Genomic DNA, 21,474 nt, shown 5'->3' with positions numbered 1-21,474 from the left:
TTATCCTGTATACAGTTATAGGACAAGGGTAGAGAGGGAATTTCTCCTAGATTGCTAAAATGATGCATGTAATTAATATTAGCCCCCAAGTCAATAAAATGGACATTTAAACTCAGCAGTGGGGCTATAAATTACAACAGTGGTCAAATCTGGACAGTGTGTGAAATGATAAGAAGGAATGTGTAAAACATGTAAAACCACAACATTGTGATACACTACAGCATAAAATGGCATAGCTCATGAATTTGAAACAACTCTGTTCAAGCATCAGTAAAGTCATTAAAAAAATGAAACAAAAACTTGTGAATTAAAATATATTTAACGTGTAAACTAAAAAAATTGAAGTAGACAGTCATACAGAAAAGTACTTGTAGCTTAAAACTTTTTATACAGATTCAAGTGTAACTCAGATATTGAATCAATTATTTTTGAGCTCTGAAATTACGAAAAAAGGAAACATGTAACTGTAGTTACTTAAACAAGTCATTTTTGTTATAAGTGTGCACAGTTAACAAACTGATTTAACATTAGAACACATAAAAGGAAGTGTCTAAGGGTACGGATCCATACCGCTAGACAATCCTGTTTGGGGTTTTCTAGGGGTACGGACCTCCATTTTTTTTAGAGATTCAGGGTTACTTACATAGATTTTGTTGAAAATGAAATAACAAATAAGAATTAACTAGTGTACAATTAAAACTTGGATCAAAATGGTTTACAGATACCAGCGTTCACCTTATTGTTTACCTTCTCTTTCAAAACCTAAATAACAAAGGAACTCCAAATTAATACACTGTTCCTTCCTGATTATAAACTGTTGATAACAGACTAATGTCAAACAAGAGCTGTCTCCATAGGATGACACATGCCCCCAATGGTACTTTGAATGAATAGTTATGGCCGATGTTAGAGTTTAGGACCTTTGACCTACGGAGCTGGGTCTTGCGCGCGACACGTCGTCTTACTGTGTCACACATTCATGCGTAGTTATTTTAAAATCCATGCATGAATGACAATGATATGGACCGGAAACGCCCATCAATGCACTATCATGAAAAATGACCTTTAATGTCTAAGTGTGACCTTGACCTTTGAGCTACGGACCTGGGTCTTGCGCGCGACACGTCGTCTAACTGTGGTACACATTCATGCCAAGTTATTTGAAAATCCATCCATCGATGACAAAGATATGGACCGGACATGCCCATCAATGCACTATCCTTTAACGTCTAAGTGTGACCTTGACCTCTGAGCTACGGAGCTGGGTCTTGCGCTCGACACGTCGTCTTACTGTGGTACACATTCATGCCGAGTTATTTGAAAATCCATCCATCGATGACAAAGATATGGACCGGACACGCCCATCAATGCACTATCCTTTAACGTCTAAGTGTGACCTTGACCTTTGAGCTACGGACGTGGGTCTTGCGCGCGACACGTCGTCTTACTGTGGTACACATTCATGCCAAGTTATTTGAAAATCCATCCATCGATGACAAAGATATGGACCGGACACGCCCATCAATGCACTATCCTTTAATGTCTAAGTGTGACCTTGACCTTTGAGCTACGGACCTGGGTCTTGCGCGCGACACGTCGTCTTACTGTGGTACACATTCATGCAAGTTATTTGAAAATCCATCTATCGATGACAAAGATATGGACCGGACACGAAAATTGCGGACCGACAGACGGTTCAAAAACTATATGCCTCCCTTCGGGGGCATAAAAAGGGCTAAACTGGGCTAATGTCCTTGTCCTAGTTATGAAGTCTTGCCTACATAATTATGTAGACTATGATGGTAAACAAGTGGTCAAAGTTTCAAAGCCATATGATAAAGAGTTTAGGCAAAATATGGACTATTATAAAAAAATTAACTGATTTCCAAGTCCAAAAAATGCCATAATTCAGCCAAAATAGTTGACAGAGTTATGTACTTTTGCCTACAGATTGAAATCATGATGATATTAAATAAGTGTTCAAACTTTCTAAGCCACGTGTCAAATAGTTTTGACAAAACGCTGACTTGTCCGAAAAACTGAACTGATTTCCAAGTTCAAAAAAGGCCATAATACAGCCAAAATAGTTGTCAGATTTATGTACTCTTGCGTACAGATGGAAATCATGATGGTAAGCAAATGTTCAATGTTTAAAAGCCATAATATGTCAAATAATTTTGACAAAACATAGACTTGTACAAAAACTGAACCAATTTTCAAAAAAGGGCCAAAATTCAGCCAAAATATTTGTCAGAGTTATGTACTCTTGTCTACAGATAGAGGTTGCTATGATAAACAGGTGATAAAAGTTTCAAAGCCATATGTCAATCTCGTTATATAAAATATGAACTGGTACGAAAAACCTTAATCAAGAATTTCAAGTCAAAAGGGGTCATAATTCAGCCAAAATCCCTGATGGAGCTATGTACTCGTGCCTATAACTGGACATGGTGATGGTAAACAAGTGTTGAAAGTTTCAAAGCTTTATCTCAAAAGACTGTCAAAATAGGGACTGTTTTGAACAACTTAATCAGGTGTGACGCCGACGTTGAGTTGAGTAGGATAGATCTACTCATTCTTCGAATAGTTGAGCTAATAGGCATAATAATATGCAATTATTTATTTGATATTTAGCAAGAGATAATAATAATAGACAAGGAACTGATTGTTTAATAATCCATTAACCGTCATTAAGTAAAAGAAACTGTTTGTGAAAACGTCTCTTGTATCTCGTAACGGCTACCAAATGTATGGAAACATAAATACCATATGGGTTAATTATCATTAAAAATAGTTTTTTTCACAACATATTTAACATTATTTTGTTTATTTAACATTATTTTGTTTAATCTTTATATTTTTTCTGCCAGTTCGAATCCTCGTGATTTATTTGGTGATTTAAATTGTGTTTCTCGGTTACTTACATTTTGAAAGATAGGGTGAACATTGTTATCTGTAAAGCATTAATAGATCCAAGTTTAAGGTGAATACTGATGAAGTCTTTTTTGTTATTTCATTTTCAACAAAATTTGAAATGTAATGATCCTTAATCTCTAAAAAACAGAGGTTCCTACCCGGCCTAGAAAACCCCTTACAGGCTTGTCTAAAGGTTCAGAGCATAGGTATTATGAATTATTGTCAGGTAGAGTCGACAAAAAGTAATATTCTGTATTAGTAAATTCAAAAGACCTTTAAATATTGTACATAATGTTAAAATATAAATTGAATATTAAAGTACTTATGTTATTTCTTCACTAAATGTGCATGCAGTTTTATAGAAAAAGGGGAAATAGATATGTGTACTAAATATAACATTAGCATATTTAATTTTGAAAAGAGGCAGTGCGAAAATATATCACTATTATACACTGGCCATGCATTCCCTTTTAGTCTGCACCATTGACAATTTAAACAACGGAAAGGTTACAAAATGCGCCAAGACGCACCATTTTACATTTAGAAATTAACTTTGTATCTATAATGTAAGAATTCTACAGGGAGCATGCTCCCAAACCCTCCTAAGACAGTGTCTTACACTTCCATTTTGGCCTAGCTACGCCATTAATTATGAATTTCGTCAGATAGCACCATATTTTGCATTTAGAATGTAAAAATCTTCCGGGGAGCATGACTGCGCCCCCTCCCCAACCAAACACCCTAGTACAGTGCCTTACACTTCCATTTTGTCCCTGCTACGCACTTGACACTGGTGTACTTTCTATAAGGTACAGTAGTTCCACTGGGTCTACACTTCATGAAAAAGTTTAAAGGTCCAGTTACACACACACAAAAAAATGCACCGCTTTGCCTCTATGATGTCCAGTTTTTCCCGAACCCTCTAGGACAGTGGCTTACACTTCCATTTTGACCTAGCTAAACCCCAGAATTATGAATTTTGCAAAAATACATTTTGCATCTAATTTGTGCAATTTTTACGTGGGAGCATGCCCCAGAACTCACAGGACAATGGCATACACTTCAATTTTAGCCTAGCAACGCCCCTGAATTATGAACTTCACCAAAACACATCAAGTCTTATCTAGAACGTATTTTTTCAGGGGTAACATCACCCCATCCCCCTTAGAACAGTGACTCATACTTCCATTATGGCCCAGCTACGCCTTTGACACTGGTGTACTTTCTAAATTGTACAATAGCTCCCCTGGTCTACACTTCATTTTGAAAAATGAAAAACATAAAAGTCCAGATATAAACCAAAAAGCACCATTTTGCATCTATAATATGAAAAATTTCTGTGGAAGCATGCCATACCCTCCTTGGACAGTGGCCTACAATTCCATTTTAGCCTAACTACGCCCCTGAATTATAAATTTCTAGCTTAAAGTCTTGTGATTCAAAGTTGCATTCATATTATAGTATTATGAAATATTGCCATTTACATTATATTTTATCACAAGTTACAATATAAAATGATTACATTGTTTATTCATAATTTCATTATGTAAAACAGTTTCAATAAAGATTTTTAATAAAACACATCTCAAAATAAAACAACTATTGGGTTATCACATTCATTCTTGTTGTGAGACACAGAATTTAACCTTTTGACTAAAGTTTTACAATCATTGAACATGTTCTAAAATTCTCAAACCACCATTAGAACTGATTCCAAGCTTATCAAATTGGTCAATGCCATTAATTCACATTATCTGATTCTTAATGGGACATCATGCTGACAAGATAACAGGCCTGAAAGTTCCAAATCAAAATTGATTCTCCAGCTACCCCTTGTCCTATAACTGTATAGCAGGTAACATAGAAAGCTTGTTTTTCCATTGCACTGATATATCATGGACAGGACGATGTTCACTCAACAATTTCACTCTATAAACAAATTGTTTCCCTTGTGTAAAGAGGGCTTAGTGTAAGTCTCTATATGTTGCACTTACACGATTAAATATCTTGATTATTTGATTTGAAGAATTGAATTAGACACAGCAACGAAGGTTGACTGTGTTTGCGCAATATCATTTATAACATGCAAAGCGTCAAAGTATCATTCAGTAGTCATTTATTATGGTTGCTATGGAGTTTATTTGAACGTTTATCAACGTCAGCAACCAACTCATGGTTATTGTTTTATTGGTTCAAGAGTAATCATCATTGGTTTTATTGTTTGTATTTTCATTTTTTATATCTATCTAAACTATCCACCATATATACATATTTATTTTTTCTTTATCATCACACTGACAAAACAGATCTTAATGATTGAAAAAGTATATAATACAAGAGAATTAAGAAAAACAAAAACTTCACTTTTAAGTTAGCTTATTGAATTTTTTTCACAAATAAAGCGCCAGCTGCACAACAGGCGTTCTTAAACATATATATATATATAAGATTTTCTAAAATGTAAGTATTCTTTGAACAGAAGAATGTGATGTCACTAGCTTTCTTTAAAACGATCTTGTATGTCTTAACGTTAACTCGAATCTAAGATAGTCCACGCTCATTGGCAAGACTTCGATGGAAATATCTTAGATGCAATTTAACAGTATGTTTGTCAAGTCAACATGTGTATAAGCATCACATTTTCTATACACTGAACAAATTACTGCTGAGCCGGTAGCTAGGGAAATATTTCGTCAGTTGACAATAAAATGTTTTCAAAATCTATCTATATCAAGTCATAAAACTGTTTTCTTTTACCAGCCAGAAAAATGATAGCAGAGTGGCGGTAGATATTTCAGAAAGTTTTGAATAATTTAAAACAAAGTCACACCATTGGACGTTATTATATGAGAAGAGCGTTCAAAACACTGCATCATCTCCGCACTCAGCAAAGTTATTTCGACACTTCTGACACTATTCCTGTAAATGGCAGCAGATTTTTCCTCACTGTATATATCTATTGGCGTCACATCACTCCCAGACAAAGTTGTCACAGTCACAGAGAGCCAAACGTAACATGGGACTGAAATATTTCCCGAAATGAAAGTGTTTCATTTGGAAGGTGTGAATTCAGGCAATTTTTATACCCGTTGAGGTGACATCCCAAATGTGAGCGACACTCGGAGTGTGGCTGTAAGATCCAGCGGGAATAAAACGCTGAGAAATATCTTTGGTATAATTACAAGTGAAGAAGTGACTGAGAAATAATATCCGCAGCCTATATACCGGTATGAATAATAGATGTTCTGTTTAATTGAAAATGCATTGCTTCTGTCATAAAGACAGTTGGTTTTGCAAGAAATAACAAAAACTGCACGGAGACAAAAACAAAATTACATTTAGTTATTTCGGTTTTTGAAAATTGACGATTATTGGTTTAAAAACTGAGAATATTCTGGAACCTAATGAATTAAAATTAAAACTTGAGTCGTTGCAAATGTTGAACATATTTTGGTTTCATATCTTCTTTGGAAATCTGCTAACAAGTAGTTGTATGAAAGCAAATAGATTGATACACTTCATATAAAAGTCATTTGAAGTAAAAAGTTTATAAATTGACGATTTCTAAAATGCTAACCCGAAGATCTAACCACAAAACCTTGTCATATTTGTTTCAACGATTTCTAAACGTTCTCTTTGTTTGTACAAGTATACTCTAAAACCTCATGACAACGAAGAAACAGTTTTAACTTACATTTTCTACCCATAGGCGAAATTTCATTTCAAAGTAATTCAAGCGAATATATTTGAAACAGTTTTGAAATATTTTACAATTAGAAATGAAATGCGTAGTAAGTTCATAGCTTTGCAATCAAAAAAACACAAATGTAACTTTTTACTATACAATTCTGGAACGAAAATTATTTCAAGTAAATTTTCGTCACACTATGAATAACAAACACCATCGATTACTGTGCCGTATTCTTTAGTATTTCATCATGAAAATGAAAACAATAAACATATTTGTCATCCTTATACCTTAATAAAAAAAGTCTGATCAATATTAAAATACGTATACCGCACTATGTAACGTGTTCATGTTTTAAATATTTATGGTTTTTATATTACAGTAGAAGTGATTTACTTACGTCTGCTTTAAATATTACATATAGGTATCGTATTCATTCATTAAGTATTTCTGATAGTCATGTTTTATTTATTCCGCTAGTCATGATTTACGTATTTACAACAGATATCGTATATATTTTGTTTATTTCTGCTTTCATTATTAAAATAGTCATGTTTGATTTACTTATGCTTTCATCATTAAAAAAGTCATGTTTTATTTACTTATGCTTTCATTATTAAAATAGTCATGTTTGACTTACTTATGCTTTCAATTTTAGAAAAGTAATGTTTGATTTACTTATGCTTTCATTATTAAAAAAGCCATGTTTGATTTACTTATGCTTTCATTATTGAAAAAGTCATGTTTGATTTACTTATGCTTTCATTATTGAAAAAGTCATGTTTGATTTACTTATGCTTTCATTATTAAAATAGTCATGTTTGATTTACTTATGCTTTCATTATTAAAATAGTCATGTTTGACTTACTTATGCTTTCAATTTTAGAAAAGTAATGTTTGATTTACTTATGCTTTCATTATTAAAAATGTCATGTTTGATTTACTTATGCTTTCATTATTAAAATAGTCATGTTTGACTTACTTATGCTTTCAATTTTAGAAAAGTAATGTTTTACTTATTTCTGCTTTCATTATTACAATATTCATGTTTTACTTATATGTGCTAGGTATCGTATTCATCTTTTTCTTACTTCTGCTTTCAATGTACAATAGTCATGTTTAACTTACTTCTGCTTTCAATATTACAATATGTACCGTATTTATGTTTTACTTAATTTTACTTTCAATACTCCATATAGAGAAGAGAATGAATTGGCGCCATTGCATGTGTTTTTGTATTTTTGAATGTAAAGTACATTTGAACGTGTTAACCATGAAACGGTTGTTCCATAGGCATGGTATAATGTAATAGGGTTATTATAACAGTAACTTGATCTGCAATATTGCATTCGGTTCGGGTTGATTTTGCCAGGCTCGAATCCCGCCGAGGCAAAACCCACGAGGGATGAATGCATCAATGCAGATCTAAGTGCTGCTTTAATGACATATACCATTTAAAATTACTATAACTTAAGGTAAATAAGACTGAAATTTCTTTTAAAAAGGGTGAATGGTTTGACGCATAGAACTTCGAGACGCATTCATTACGTCATTTCGGACGTAATATTGACGTCACAACTAAAGCATGTAGTCTAATTATTGAATATTTTTCAGTACTAGTATCCGATGGTTGTTGAATACATGGTTTTTTATTCTTTAGTCGCCGGTATATAAAATATTTTACCATATACCTTACAATAGATGGTAACAAATCTACCTTTGAAACATTCAACTTCCTCAAGTGTCAACTGTAATTGTTATACCAATCTTATCCCATGATTTGAATAAAACCTGGGCATCGCATGTAAGAATCTGGTGCTCACAAATCTAAAAGCACCGTACCCAACATGTATGAATATCTAGAGACAAAACAAAGCTCTCAAAAGTTAGATTGATATTTTCTAACGCAGAAGTGCACAGACAATACATCACTGAAGTTCGGAATTTAGCTTCCATGTACTTGCTGCTGCATCAGTCATTGTGTGTTTTGCACGAGAATAATTACTCCAAAGAATAACTGTGAAAATACCTAATATAGCTACAACAGCATCGGGTGCTCCGTTTGTTGAAGGTGATTATGAATATTTTTGAGTTCCAAAAGAAATTCACAATTTTCAGTTTGCATATGTGCTACATTTGTTAATTTATTTTCTGCTATTGTTTAACAGAGGGCAAAGTCTGCAGACTATATGTTTCTGAAACAGCTGTCCGCGAAGAGTTAAGAACATTGGTTAGAGCGTATACATGGGGCACCATGATTAATCAATAGTTAATATTACTATAAATATTGAAAAAATACAGTTTATGTCATTATTTAAATAATTGGTCTAGAGTATCTGAAAGACCATTTGGCTATTTGGATGGATGCATTTTTATATAACTACGATAGACAATGAAACACTTCTAAATCTGAATTTCAGCTACATCTGTACATTATTGTGACCACTTCTGTATATTGTTGTGACCACTTCACAAAAACAGAAACAATAGCTAAACATGGACTGCTTAACAGTGTCATCTTAAAAGCCTTATTTGTTTATAAATGACATATTAGCATCTAGTTGTCTCTAGAAATATATGTTTCATAACGTAATAACCATGTTTGCAAAGCACGAATACGTCAATGTACCATAAATGATCTCATTAAAAATGAGAAACTTATGTTAAACAATTTATTTCAGCTGTATAGTTTATTTCACCTTTTGTATTTTTCCATATCAATTTTCTGTGGATCTTAGAAACAATATATCCCAATCAGTGAATTATCGTTGAATATAACCATTGTTTGGAGTTCGAATGAATTATACATATAATAATATGCATCTGAAGAACAAACAACGATTTCAATTAAAAGCAAATCACAGTTTCGATTCTAGCACGTTATCAAGAACGATTGTCTACATCCTTAGAGATATCCTCCAAATAGTTTCCTGTTTTATGTGGCCTTCTTTTGACGCTATGACATCACTACTTTAACGTACAAACAGTAAATGTGTTGCACGATAACTCAAACTTTAAGTCTTCTTTGTTTAAAATGGAAATAAATCGGGTAGTGCTGGAATAAAAGCCAACTTCTTTTACATTTTTCAATGCCATACAGAAGATCCAAGTATTCCTTAAATTGAGGAATGACTTAAAACTGAGACAAAAACTAGACACCAGGTAAATTGAAGCTATATCCTACTTACTTAATTAAACGATAAACGTTTGCAATTTAGCTATATTCGGTTTCATTGTTTTACATATTGATCTTTTATAATTAACGATTCTTTATTAGGGTGCTAATAGAAACAAGTTTCTAACATAGTGAACAAGTTGTACAATCCCTTAATTTGTTAGGAGTATTGGAAGCAATCGTCTGTCAACATCGATGTTCTACACATATTGTCGTCACTTTTTCATTTATTTGTAGAGTCTTCTGAAAGTGCAAACAAAATCTTCCCGTACATGGTTGATAATTTTCTGTCCTCCTGGATCATAAAGTCCATTCAGTTTTCCTGTAAACAGCCGGTGCTCGCGGACTTTGGTGGCGTTGCATATTTCATTACCTCTTATGAACAAACGAGTCTGCTGTTACTTTGCTCGGCTTCTTTCTATGCTTCCAAAAGATCTTTTTATAGATTATGTTATGTATTTCTGTAAAACATTAATTACTAACCATCCGCTGATAAGGATCTTAACATTGTCTAGTAACTTCCTATGTCGTAGTTCCCGTATGTTTTGTTTCAATTACATACATATGAGCCGTGCCATGAGAAAACCAACATAGTGGGTATGCGACCAGCATGGATCCAGACCAGCCTGCGCATCCGCGCAGTCTGGCCAGGTTCCATGCTGTTCGCTTTTAAAGCCTATTGGAATTGGAGAAACTATTAGCGAACAGCATGGATCCTGACCAGACTGCGCGGATGCGCAGACTGGTCTGGATCCATGCTGGTCGCATACCCACTATGTTGGTTTTCCCATGGCACGGCTCATATATTGCTTATTATTCATATTCAATGTGTAAGTACGGACTCAATATGGGAAACAATGTGATATTTCTGTACCTAACCGCCTACGAAATTCATGTGTAATTATCTTAACTCATTAAGAAATACGCCATGGTATGCCTAACTCATTGGATTGTATAATTATTTTTTGCGGAAAGTTTTTATTTTTATATATTTTTTATAAATGTTGATGAACATTGAATATCACTAATTTGATGAAAAATATTTAACTTTGTGGTTATTAGTATATGTATACAGTTGTAACCTGGTATCGCGAAGAGACCGAGTGTTTTACTTCGAGATAAACCAATTCCGTTTCCACTGTACTTAAACGGTACTGCTTGGTATGTATTTGCAGTTGAAGCTGTTTTGGTGACTTCCTGTATTAAGCAACCTTTTGCATTAAGCAGGCAGCCAGCCAACTTATATCCCAATTTGAATTTATGTCCATATTTCAACTTGTCTTTAGCAGTCAACTGACTTAAGCAGCCGAATTATGTAGTTCCCTTGACTGGCTGCTTAATACAGTTTTGACTGTCTATCATTTTAAAGTTGGGATGATTTCTTTTGGAGAACATTTCGTAGTAGGATATTTGCAAGATAGCCTTTTATGTTTGACTGGATATTTAGAATGTGCTTGATATATACATATTTACTTGTCATTAAATACTTCGTAAATGCCGTATTAATGACCTCAATTCCTTCTTTTACTTACTGTGAATCCGATGTGATATTTAAATAAAATTGCAAATAAGTTTCAGCTGTCCAGATAATGTCTAACCTACCCCATCACATGTTGTAAAGTAAGGAACTGTTAGGTGCATGGATATCAAACTATTTTGAGCTAAGGCGTTGTGCATAATAAAATTATATCATATCAAAATTTTTGGGTTATTTTGATATTAAACTGATTATTTTGGGATAAAGTCTCATTCACATTATCAAAAACTAATTAGTCATTTTCATTAAAGCAATAGACCCGTAATGAAAATCAGCGTTTTCTTTTAGGTACAAAAATCCCTAGCTGCATCGAGGTTATTTTCGCAAAAACAATTTTGAAGGAGTACTTTATCAATTCTGTTGTGGGTATTTCAATTTGCAATTTTCAGGCATTTTAAACTTCAGCTTCATTTAATAGACTTTCACAATATATTAGTTTTGATATTAAAATTAAAACGTTATGTTCGCGTTTTAGATATTTCTTTAGATTCTATGAACCAGAATTATACAAAGACATTTTCTAATGGCCATGGCAGTAGACGGCTAATTCGTGCTACTACTTATTGTCCGTATCTTGCTTCGGAATTATTATAAACACATGGATTTCCGTACCTGGCTGTAAATGCCGAAATATGTAATAAAATGGAAACTGCTGATTTTCATTACGGGTCCAGTGCCTTAAAGAAAATGACTAATTTTTTTTTTTTTTTTTTTTTTTTTTTTGATAAAGTGAATGAAACTTTGACTTTATCCCAAAATAACCAGTTTGATAAATCGAACTTTACAATCTACTTAAGCAGTCTTTTTCCATGATTTTTTTTTTTAATTATTTTTTTTCTATTAATTTCTCACCTTTATCATTTGATAAATACTAGATTTGGATCATGTAATAAAATAATGTTTTTATTTCTCTTTAACTTGCATTTGTGTTTCTTTATTCTTTTGAATAGATCGATACATCATTAAATATTTTCTCAATGTATGAAATTTAAATTTTGCAAGTGGGATATTGACGTCATAGATTATAAGATATATTGCTCATTTGAGATTTTCTGTTTCGAACAATTTTTCACATATTTTTTGATTTTTCTCTTCCTTGTCTTCATCTTTATTTGGCATTGTGAATCTTATTACTTTCAATTAAATGGCTTGTATTCAATCAGTGCTGTGATTTTTTTCTTTTAAATTTACATTTTGTCTGTATTATAATTGTATTGGTCGTATTCTTTGGGTATTTTGCATATCTTTTAGCAGACTTCTATGTATACATTTGTTTCATTTTTTAAACATAGATATCATTTTACATATATATGACGATATTCTAGTTCTAGTTCAATAACAACTATATATTAAATGTCAGATTACACACAGGTAATAACATTACTCTCAGTATTTGTTTTGTCAACTGAAGTAGGAATTTATACATGCGCCAGGTCTATTACGGATTTTTTGTAAAATAACAAAAAATGATTTGCTATTACACAATTATACAATATGTAGTATTATGTCAAGATACATTGTGAGCACAATTTAAGACAATACAAGCCATGCATAAGGAAAACATGACACCCGACTGAAATTGCCATAAGAAAAAGAAAAACAATCGTTATATATAGCTGATTTTATAGCACGTGAAAAAAATAAGTTCATTGTTAAATAGAAACAAAATAAAAGCAGTGTTTTAGATTATCAGCAACTGGTATTCCATTTTCTTTAATTGATGTTATCCATTAGTTCATCAGATGTTTATGAATTACGTAATCACTTAACAAGTATTTATGCACTTTAACTTTAAAATGTTCTTTATTGTAATATTTTAGTGTGTATATCCGTGAATTACTGTTGGACATTTATATAAGATGACTTATAGACCTGTTGGACCGGGTGTTTAAAATTTGTGATATTTTCTATGTACATATAGAGGCCATACACATTTCACTATAATAAAATATTTTCTTATCTTACTAGCAATTAAGAGGAGTGTTGGCTGTGGAGAGTGTGACGGGAAGTGGACAACTAAGGGAGGAAAGAATGTTGTACATTGCCATATTCTTTTGTATGGTGGAATCAGAATTTTGTATGTTTCGTTTTTTTATGAAAAACTTATTACACGAATGTTAAATATCCGTAAAATTATAAAAAAAAAAGATATGTCTTTCCTGTCTTAGTGTTGTTACAACAACAATGCAAGAGTTAAAAGTATGTATGTTATGTCCCTACATTTGCTATGAGAAAAATAATGCAAGCAAACGTTTTGGATATTCAAGTTTCAGTTTGCATTCATTCGACACACTATTCAATTATTTATTGTATTTTATTTATTAATATTGATATGCAAAACTTGCAATTTGGAAGTATATGTATAAATGAGTAGTGGATTCTTTCTGAAATATTCAACATGTCTAACAATGTCCTTGGTGCATTAGTCCATTTCTTCTTTTGAAAAGCATCTGCTTAAAGAAAACCGACATTGTTGTTTTAATTTTCTTCCACCCGCCAGCAATATCAAGCACAGACTTCCAGTAACACTCGATTTGTTGTTTATGTTAGCTTTCCCAGTCCCAATATTGATGTTGTTTCTTCTAAGAAAATATCTACTTATTCAGTTACACTCACTATTACCAGTGTTTTGCAATGCTTTTGACCTACACTAAAATACATAGAGGTTAATATCTGTAAATATGTCATCTTACATACATGGGATTTTCTTCAGAAAGTGAAGTGTATTTTCCTCGTGTAATGCTTTTGCCTGCTCTTCAATTTCTTCGCTATCAAATTGATTCAGCGGCCTCAATACATAATATTTATATATTATTTTTCTATTGCAAATACTGTTTGAGCTATACGTTGTACTTTTGATCTTGTAATTAATGCGTATGTACAGCAGAAACTAGAAACTACGTTGGATGATTTTGTCAGTATTTTATAGAACAATCTTTGGAGCCATTGAATTCATTTAACGTCTCTGTATCAAATAATTCCGTTTAAACCGGTATTTGAAGTGTATGAAGGTGTTGCATATTTCATTACCCATCATAAATAGACTTAAACAAACCGAGGTTACTGTCATGTTGCGCTTCCTTGCTTTGGCATACCCTCCCCTTTTACTACGAGTATGTTATCGTGCCCACCTTAATTTTGGCTGCCGGAATCCTAGCTCGGTGCCCGATTGTTCTTGTTTTTTCCCTGCTTTTGTGTGTGCGTTTGTGTGCTTGTGCGTCTGTGTGTCTTGGGCGGTGCCCTACAGTGTTGTTATATCTTACTTGTCTGTTTATCTATGCAAGTTAGTTATGCGTGTGTGTATGTGTGTTTGTCTTTTGTACATGAGTGTCTGTGTTGTTTTGGTTTACGTTGTAGGGTAACTATGATTAAGGAACGTAGCATTCCCTTTTGAATATTCATCCTTGTTCTACTTTCCACTTCACTGCGCCTTCACCCCCACCCCCGCACCTCTCTCTCTCTCTCTCTCTCTCTCTCTCTCTCTCTCTCTCTCTCCTTTCTACCCCCTACCCCTTCCTCCCCACTTTTTCTATATTTTGCATAAAATTAATATGTACTTGTTGGATTTTTGAAGCAACCCGTCTATGATGTTTTTCCGTTACAGATTCTTTTTGTTGTGGGCCTACTTTGCAAATGCATGGCTCTGAGGCTGTGTTTGTGGTGCTCTGTGGTTCCGAGAAATCTACCCTTACCTATTATCTTTTGCTTGGTTGCGTGATATACTCCCAAGTGATCTTCTTATGATTTATTTTTTTTTAACAAAAAGGTTTGTGAAATGGTTTCGCTGAAGCCATAAAGGTTTGTATCTTTCTTCTTTATAAACTGACAGTACATAAGCGTACACATGTTTGGAAAGGTCGTGGAAATCTCTGAACAGGTAATAGAAAAACTAAGTAACTAAAGGAATGATTTCACCAGTGTTCTTTTTAAAAGTATGGCCACTATCTGTAGCCCCCATACGCATATATTTTACTACATTTTAGTCCCTCTTTCATGTTTGCGGGTACTGTGTAATAGAATTTTGCAAGAAATTAATTGTTTCAATTTTATGACATTTGTGTATGTTTATGCTACTGTAAGATTATCTTCTGTACACATTCATTCCATAAACGTATACATGTCAAATAAATAATGGTATATGACATACCTATCCCTCATAATATGAATTTAGTTATTATCTATGTTTGCATTGAATGAATCTGAAAGATGTAGCAATGGTCATAAAGACCTTTTATTAAATTTACTGAATAAATTTTAATGTCTTTAATCCTGAAACCGCTGAAAAAATATGATAATGTATACATAATCGTATCACTTTTTTTAAAAAAAAATATTGTGTACTAGAAGGTGGAACTATTATGCAAAAACAGTTTTACGCCATGTAAAACAGACTGGGATCCGGTGGGGTGGGTGGGTATTTGCAACGCTCCGAACACCTTTTGTATGCAATATTTATTCCTTTTATTCGTTTTCGTCTTATTATGGATTGTACAATATAATCATTCGAAAAATTTGGTTCTTTCAAACCATTATATATCAAATTACTATTCAATTTGAAAAGAAGGGTACAGGTACTGTTGAAGTACTGCTATTTTTTTAACAATATCTAGTACATCATTTAGTATTGTTCTTTCTTGTAAAGTCTTAGCACTGTAAATAAAGTAATGCTTGTTCCTTTTTTACTGTTTGTTTTCTTTTTCATTTTTGCTTCTTTAGTACTAACAGTTTACTGTTACTATCCTTAAGTTCAATAACACACACATATAGGAACATGCTTAGATAAATCTGGAAGCATAGCGCTATTTGTGTCATTTATTTGTATAAAGTAAATGCACATTAAAAATGGAAACTGCTTGAACCAAAATATTAAGTGAAAAAATGTTTTTGCTGACATACTATTAGTTTATATGGTTCCATTGCTGTCTTCTCCAATACATACATTTTATGCAGCATGTGTGTTGTTGTTGTTGTTATTGTTGTTTTACGAGTTATCTAACAACCAAAATTCTCCAAGAACCAAATAAACAGAAAAACTGACCTTATTGAGTATAATTAGATACATGATGGTTAGTTCTGTAAGCAAGTTTACAAACAACGGGAATCGGGACTGAGGGGGATATCACATTTTTTATCTGACTTCCCTGTCCGTAGACCACATATCGAGAAATGCGTCATATTTATTGTTTATTATACTATACCAGACTTACATAGAGACTCTTACAATTCAATATTTGCAAGTCTTATTTATCAATTATCTTCACGAGGAAAAATATGTAATTTGAACGGCGTCGTCATAAATATATTCATGAGAAAAAAATGAAAGTCCGAACAATGTTTAATATGCCGTTTAATGGAGAAGGCCTAATATGCAAATGAAAATTAATTTATTTTAAAGAGGTTGTAACATATAAAAGATCATTAAAATATTACTTTTGCCCGTATGTTGAAAATATACGAATTTCTTGTGCATTGCAAAACACATGTCAAATTACAATTTACTGAAATAACAAAACAAAAAATACAGAGCAGAAATGTTTAATATATATCCGTAATATTTGAAAAGACTGAAACACAAAATAACTCAGATATATAAACTTAACAAGTTTCTAAAGAAGTTGTTGATGATAACAAGATCAAGTTCTAATTAAAATTTCCTGGTTTGTAAAAAGCAAATCTCAAATGAAAGTTTAGGGATTTCAAAATTTGATTAAACACTCTAGTTAAACACATTTTCTAAAAGTCTAACTTAATTCATAATGGAAGGTTGCTAGAACAGTTTGATCTTGAGTCAACTATGAATTTGTACTTCAGTTTTTATTTTGCATTATCGAAACCATATTTTAATGCCAGTAGAAAACTTAAAACAGTATATCATGCATATATATATATTTCATTCTGTTCTGTTCTGTTCTGTTCTGTTCTGATAAGCGTTCCTACATTTTTTGGGGGAAAACATACATTCAGTCTGTTATTATTTCATGTCTCGGTATCAAATTACGAAAATCACTGATTTCTCTATTATTTTACAAATTAAAAGTTATCAATGAAGAAATGAAAATCTGATATATGCAAACGACAATTAATTAAAACAACTGTAGAAAAACACATTTACCATATTATCATTTTGTTGTGGTACCATTAGCAATGCGGCATAGGGTCATTTTTATTAAAACATACACTAAACTAATCTCGAAGTCGCATCTGTAACATGAACATTGTTCCCAGCATGCCGCGCGGCAACTGAAATCTGAATGAAATACTAGTAAATTACTTTAAATTGCATTCTACTGGAAAATATATTAGATGAAACTTTAAAAAGAACTTAATTTCATTTTATTTCTTATGTACGCCTCATTTACTCTCTCCTTCTTGATTCTCTTTCACGTTACTCAAATGAGCCGAAAAGGGAATGTAATCCAAAATATAAAACATAGCAGCGGTCGAAATTCTACAAAATCCCAGACATAGCTTTGGTAGATTCCTAACCAGAATATTCATGAAAGATAATCTGTTTCTTAACAGGACTACTATTATATATAAAACCTAACTTAAAGCAGAAGTATTTATTTATTTATTTATTTATTTATTTAATCTGAAATGCAGGAATTTTGGCATTTTCAGTTCTCCCGACTTGAATGTCGCAATACTTCAATGAAAACAAAAATTCGGAATTGGATTCTTTCTTCTAGCTCAAGGGTGTAGACTAAACTGGTTATGTCGTACTAGTGATAACAAGTAAATTACAAGGCTTCTTAAACATCATTTCAAACACTACCAAGTGCATATCCAACGGTCTACATTCGGCAAACCATTAGAACTACAGAATAAAATGAATGTACTTTGAATAACGCGTGATTTAATTGCGTAATCAATTACGTACATTTGCAACTAAAATATATTCAGTTTTGTATTTTTGCATGTTTAACTTTCTCCCTGGAAGGTGTTTTCCTTGTTATTTAATTTTGGTGTTCAAGCGAAAACCGCTTGCATATCGCCATACTGAAACAATTTTAGTTCAGTACTTCTTAAGTTAATATTGTCTGCAATATCCTATTGGTTGATTTTCTTTTTGATACTTATATTTTTAAAGACATATGATATAGCTGGTTTGAGTAAGGCTAAAATAACGTGACAGCAATCCAGTATATGGTGGAAGTCGAGTCACATGAAATATTTTTTTAAGTAATGATCATTATTTTGCCTAGCAATTAATTTTAAATGATATATGCATTTGTGGACCTATTCCGTTTCAGTAAAAACCCTTCTATTTAAAAAGAAACATATAATCATGTTTTAGTTAATTATTAAATAAAGACATTTTGTGTCATGAACGCGGTTCTTATATCCTTCATATTTTTGTTTTGAATATCTTATTAAAGATACACTTCACATTATTGTTTACATAATTCTGGTCCATCAACGACGTATCATCTTTAAGTTTACAATCATATTTCTAAATTATATTCAATGCGGTTATTGTACGGAATGTATGTAAAACTTTCTTTACCAAAGCGAACGTATTATATTTTTTCTCAATTTTATTCAGGACAAATCAAATATAGAACATAATAAATTACAAAAGCAAATTCAAAAGATAGTATAAATAAAAATCAGTAGCAGAAAAGTCGCGCAATTTCAGCACTTGATTCTTTCGAAACCAGAAATAGTCTTGTGATATAACAATTTTCCGAAAGTCAATGGCGTGGCGCAATATAAAAGAACATACAGTTTAAGCGCTATTCTTCGGTGTAGAATTCATCTTGTGTCATTTATGTCTAGTACTTTTATGATAATAACATGTCTGATACTACGCAGGTATATAGATATTATACAATTATGGGTCTTTTATTCGGCAGTGAGTTTTAATTACTATGTCCCATTTCTATAACGGACTGACAAAATACCCCTATCTCATACTGTAAGAATAACGAGTACATCCAACAACTTTAAAGTGGCACTAAATCCAATGACACTATCCAAAAAAAAGTTCTAATTAAATAAGTCCAGGTAAAGGTAATGTCAGAATTATATCCAAAGAACATCAGAGAAGCATATTTTGTCAAAGAAAAAAAATATTCCTACATCTCCGGTAACCATTGTTCTCCTTGCGCTTTGAAACTGTAATAACGTTTGATGAGAGTCCGTTTATTTAATTCTACAAAATCTTCTCCAAACCCTGATGATAAAGTCTTCAAATTGTCCAAGGGAATTCCAAATATGGTTATGTCTAACATATTTCCAAACATGATTTGATATACTTCGCGTTTACCTAATTTCAAATATTTTACTTCATCAAGACTAGCCTAACCAAATCTGCCAGCTTTATTAAATCTATATCTGTGAAAGAAACGATCACTATTGGGTCAGCAGAGCATATTAAGATTTAAGTCGTCTTCATTTAGAGATAAAAACCCCAAAAATAAATTATTCCAGACACCTAAGTTCATTAAAAGACACGCGGGTGCTCTACTCCTTTTTGATGTAATTTGTGGCCACTTAACAGGCTACAATGAAATAAGTCACGTTATTTGATATTCTTTATAAAATTACAATCTACAAAATAATTTGATTTCTTTCCCAGAGTTTCTTAAAAGCCACATGGCGTATAATATAACCAAAAGTATCCCAGAAACGACTAGCAGTCAGATACAGTCGCCTTAACACCACTTGATGACCGGACAAATTTGATTTTTCAACAATTTTCCTGTTTGTTTCACCCTTGTGTCATAAATAAATAGAAAATTTTCGGCTTGGGTGAAAATTATGCAAAACTCGCATTTCTACATTAAGTAATTCAATTTTTCCCAATCACCGGCGCTAAGTAGACGACTCTAACATAGTTAAGCCGTACTAAAACAATTTACCCCGTCCAAATCTTATTTTCGCCGCGCTGTTGCCATAACATACACTGGTAAATCAAGTTTACTTACCGGAAGGAAATACAGCAGGTTGTGTCGGATCTCGTGGTCGAGGCATCATGCTGCAGGAAGCTGACCCCATAGCCGGACCGGGTGGAAACGACCGCACCCCGTTGTACCGATACCCTTGTGCCGCCATCTGTCCGAAAGGGTTCGAATCTCCATAACTGCAAGGAATATTACAGTTCTGGAGTGCTGACTCCATCCCAGGTAGAGTACACGATGCATCGAAAGAGTTATGTTGGCCCAAGTACGGGTAATCCATTTGGGAGACACTTAGTAAACAGTCACTAGAAACTGGTGTTGCGCGTTCAAACTGTTGGCAGCGACTAATTAGATTTTCCTACGACGAAAAACTCGGGTCGCCTCTGTGTGGATGACGTCGATAACTATTGCTGTATTTAATATATGAACAATGATTTCAATGCTGAGTCCTGATTACCGATGTTTGCCTTAAACTTGGTTAAAGAGAATGCCTGATCGTATCAAATGAATGGTCATAAAATTTATGAAAAAAGTGAGATATCAAGTAACTCGAGGGAATATTGCGTAGCATTTTCCGTAACTTAATTATAATACATTTCTGATATTAAACGCTATAGGCTGGTTCCATTTGCTGCTTTTGGAATATTGATTATCAAAGTCTTCCTCTGTCACAGGAACGGCATTGGAATCACATTTACATACGATTTGCATATTTAAATGAGCCGCACTGTAAAGGAGTCACGCTATTGGCTGAAATGAAGCGAGAGGAAAACTCTGCTTAACGTTCCGACAAACATGGACATAATTTCTCGACGTCTTCCCGTTTCTTTTGCTCCGGGCGGCTTAATACTTACAGGTAAATAACAAAGACACTTTTCTACATTTCTTTTGTTTGTAACATCAGTAGATTTTATCAGGCTGACATCTGTTGTGTAAATTCACAGTTACAAAAATGGTGTTTAGAGCAATATTATGCATGCTTTGGTATTGCGACTCCTTTTTTAGTTAAACATTTTTAATATCAAAAGTCATATGTATTATGTATTCTTTGGGTTTAATCAACGACAAGTTAATAAGTCGAAGTTTAGATCTCATTTCAATATAACTAAAATTTTTAACATGTTGCATTTACATTGATTTAAACTTCATATTTAGGACTGATTTTGCCTCGATATTTTTTTTTCAGACAGGAAAATCTTTCAACACCTCTCGTGATAGGTAGAAAGCACCCAGCAAGTCAGAAGTGCCAGTCAGT

General features: G+C 33.0%; 1 protein-coding gene across 1 annotated transcript in view; it reads right to left on the bottom strand.

Moving 5' to 3' along the window:
• Positions 1-20,719, bottom strand: part of LOC123556389 (paired mesoderm homeobox protein 2A-like) — a 34,300-nt gene extending 13,581 nt beyond the window's left edge. Inside the window, exon 1 of the mRNA XM_045347053.2 lies at positions 20,247-20,719. Coding sequence (XP_045202988.1) covers positions 20,247-20,499 — 253 coding nt within the window. The 5' untranslated portion in view covers positions 20,500-20,719. The remainder of the gene's footprint in view (positions 1-20,246) is intronic.
• Between the last annotated feature and the right edge of the window lie 755 nt (positions 20,720-21,474).

This window comes from Mercenaria mercenaria, chromosome 5, assembly GCF_021730395.1.
Source record: "Mercenaria mercenaria strain notata chromosome 5, MADL_Memer_1, whole genome shotgun sequence".
Classification (NCBI taxonomy): Eukaryota; Metazoa; Mollusca; class Bivalvia; order Venerida; family Veneridae; genus Mercenaria; species Mercenaria mercenaria.
This window is presented reverse-complemented; position numbering and strand designations above follow the sequence as displayed.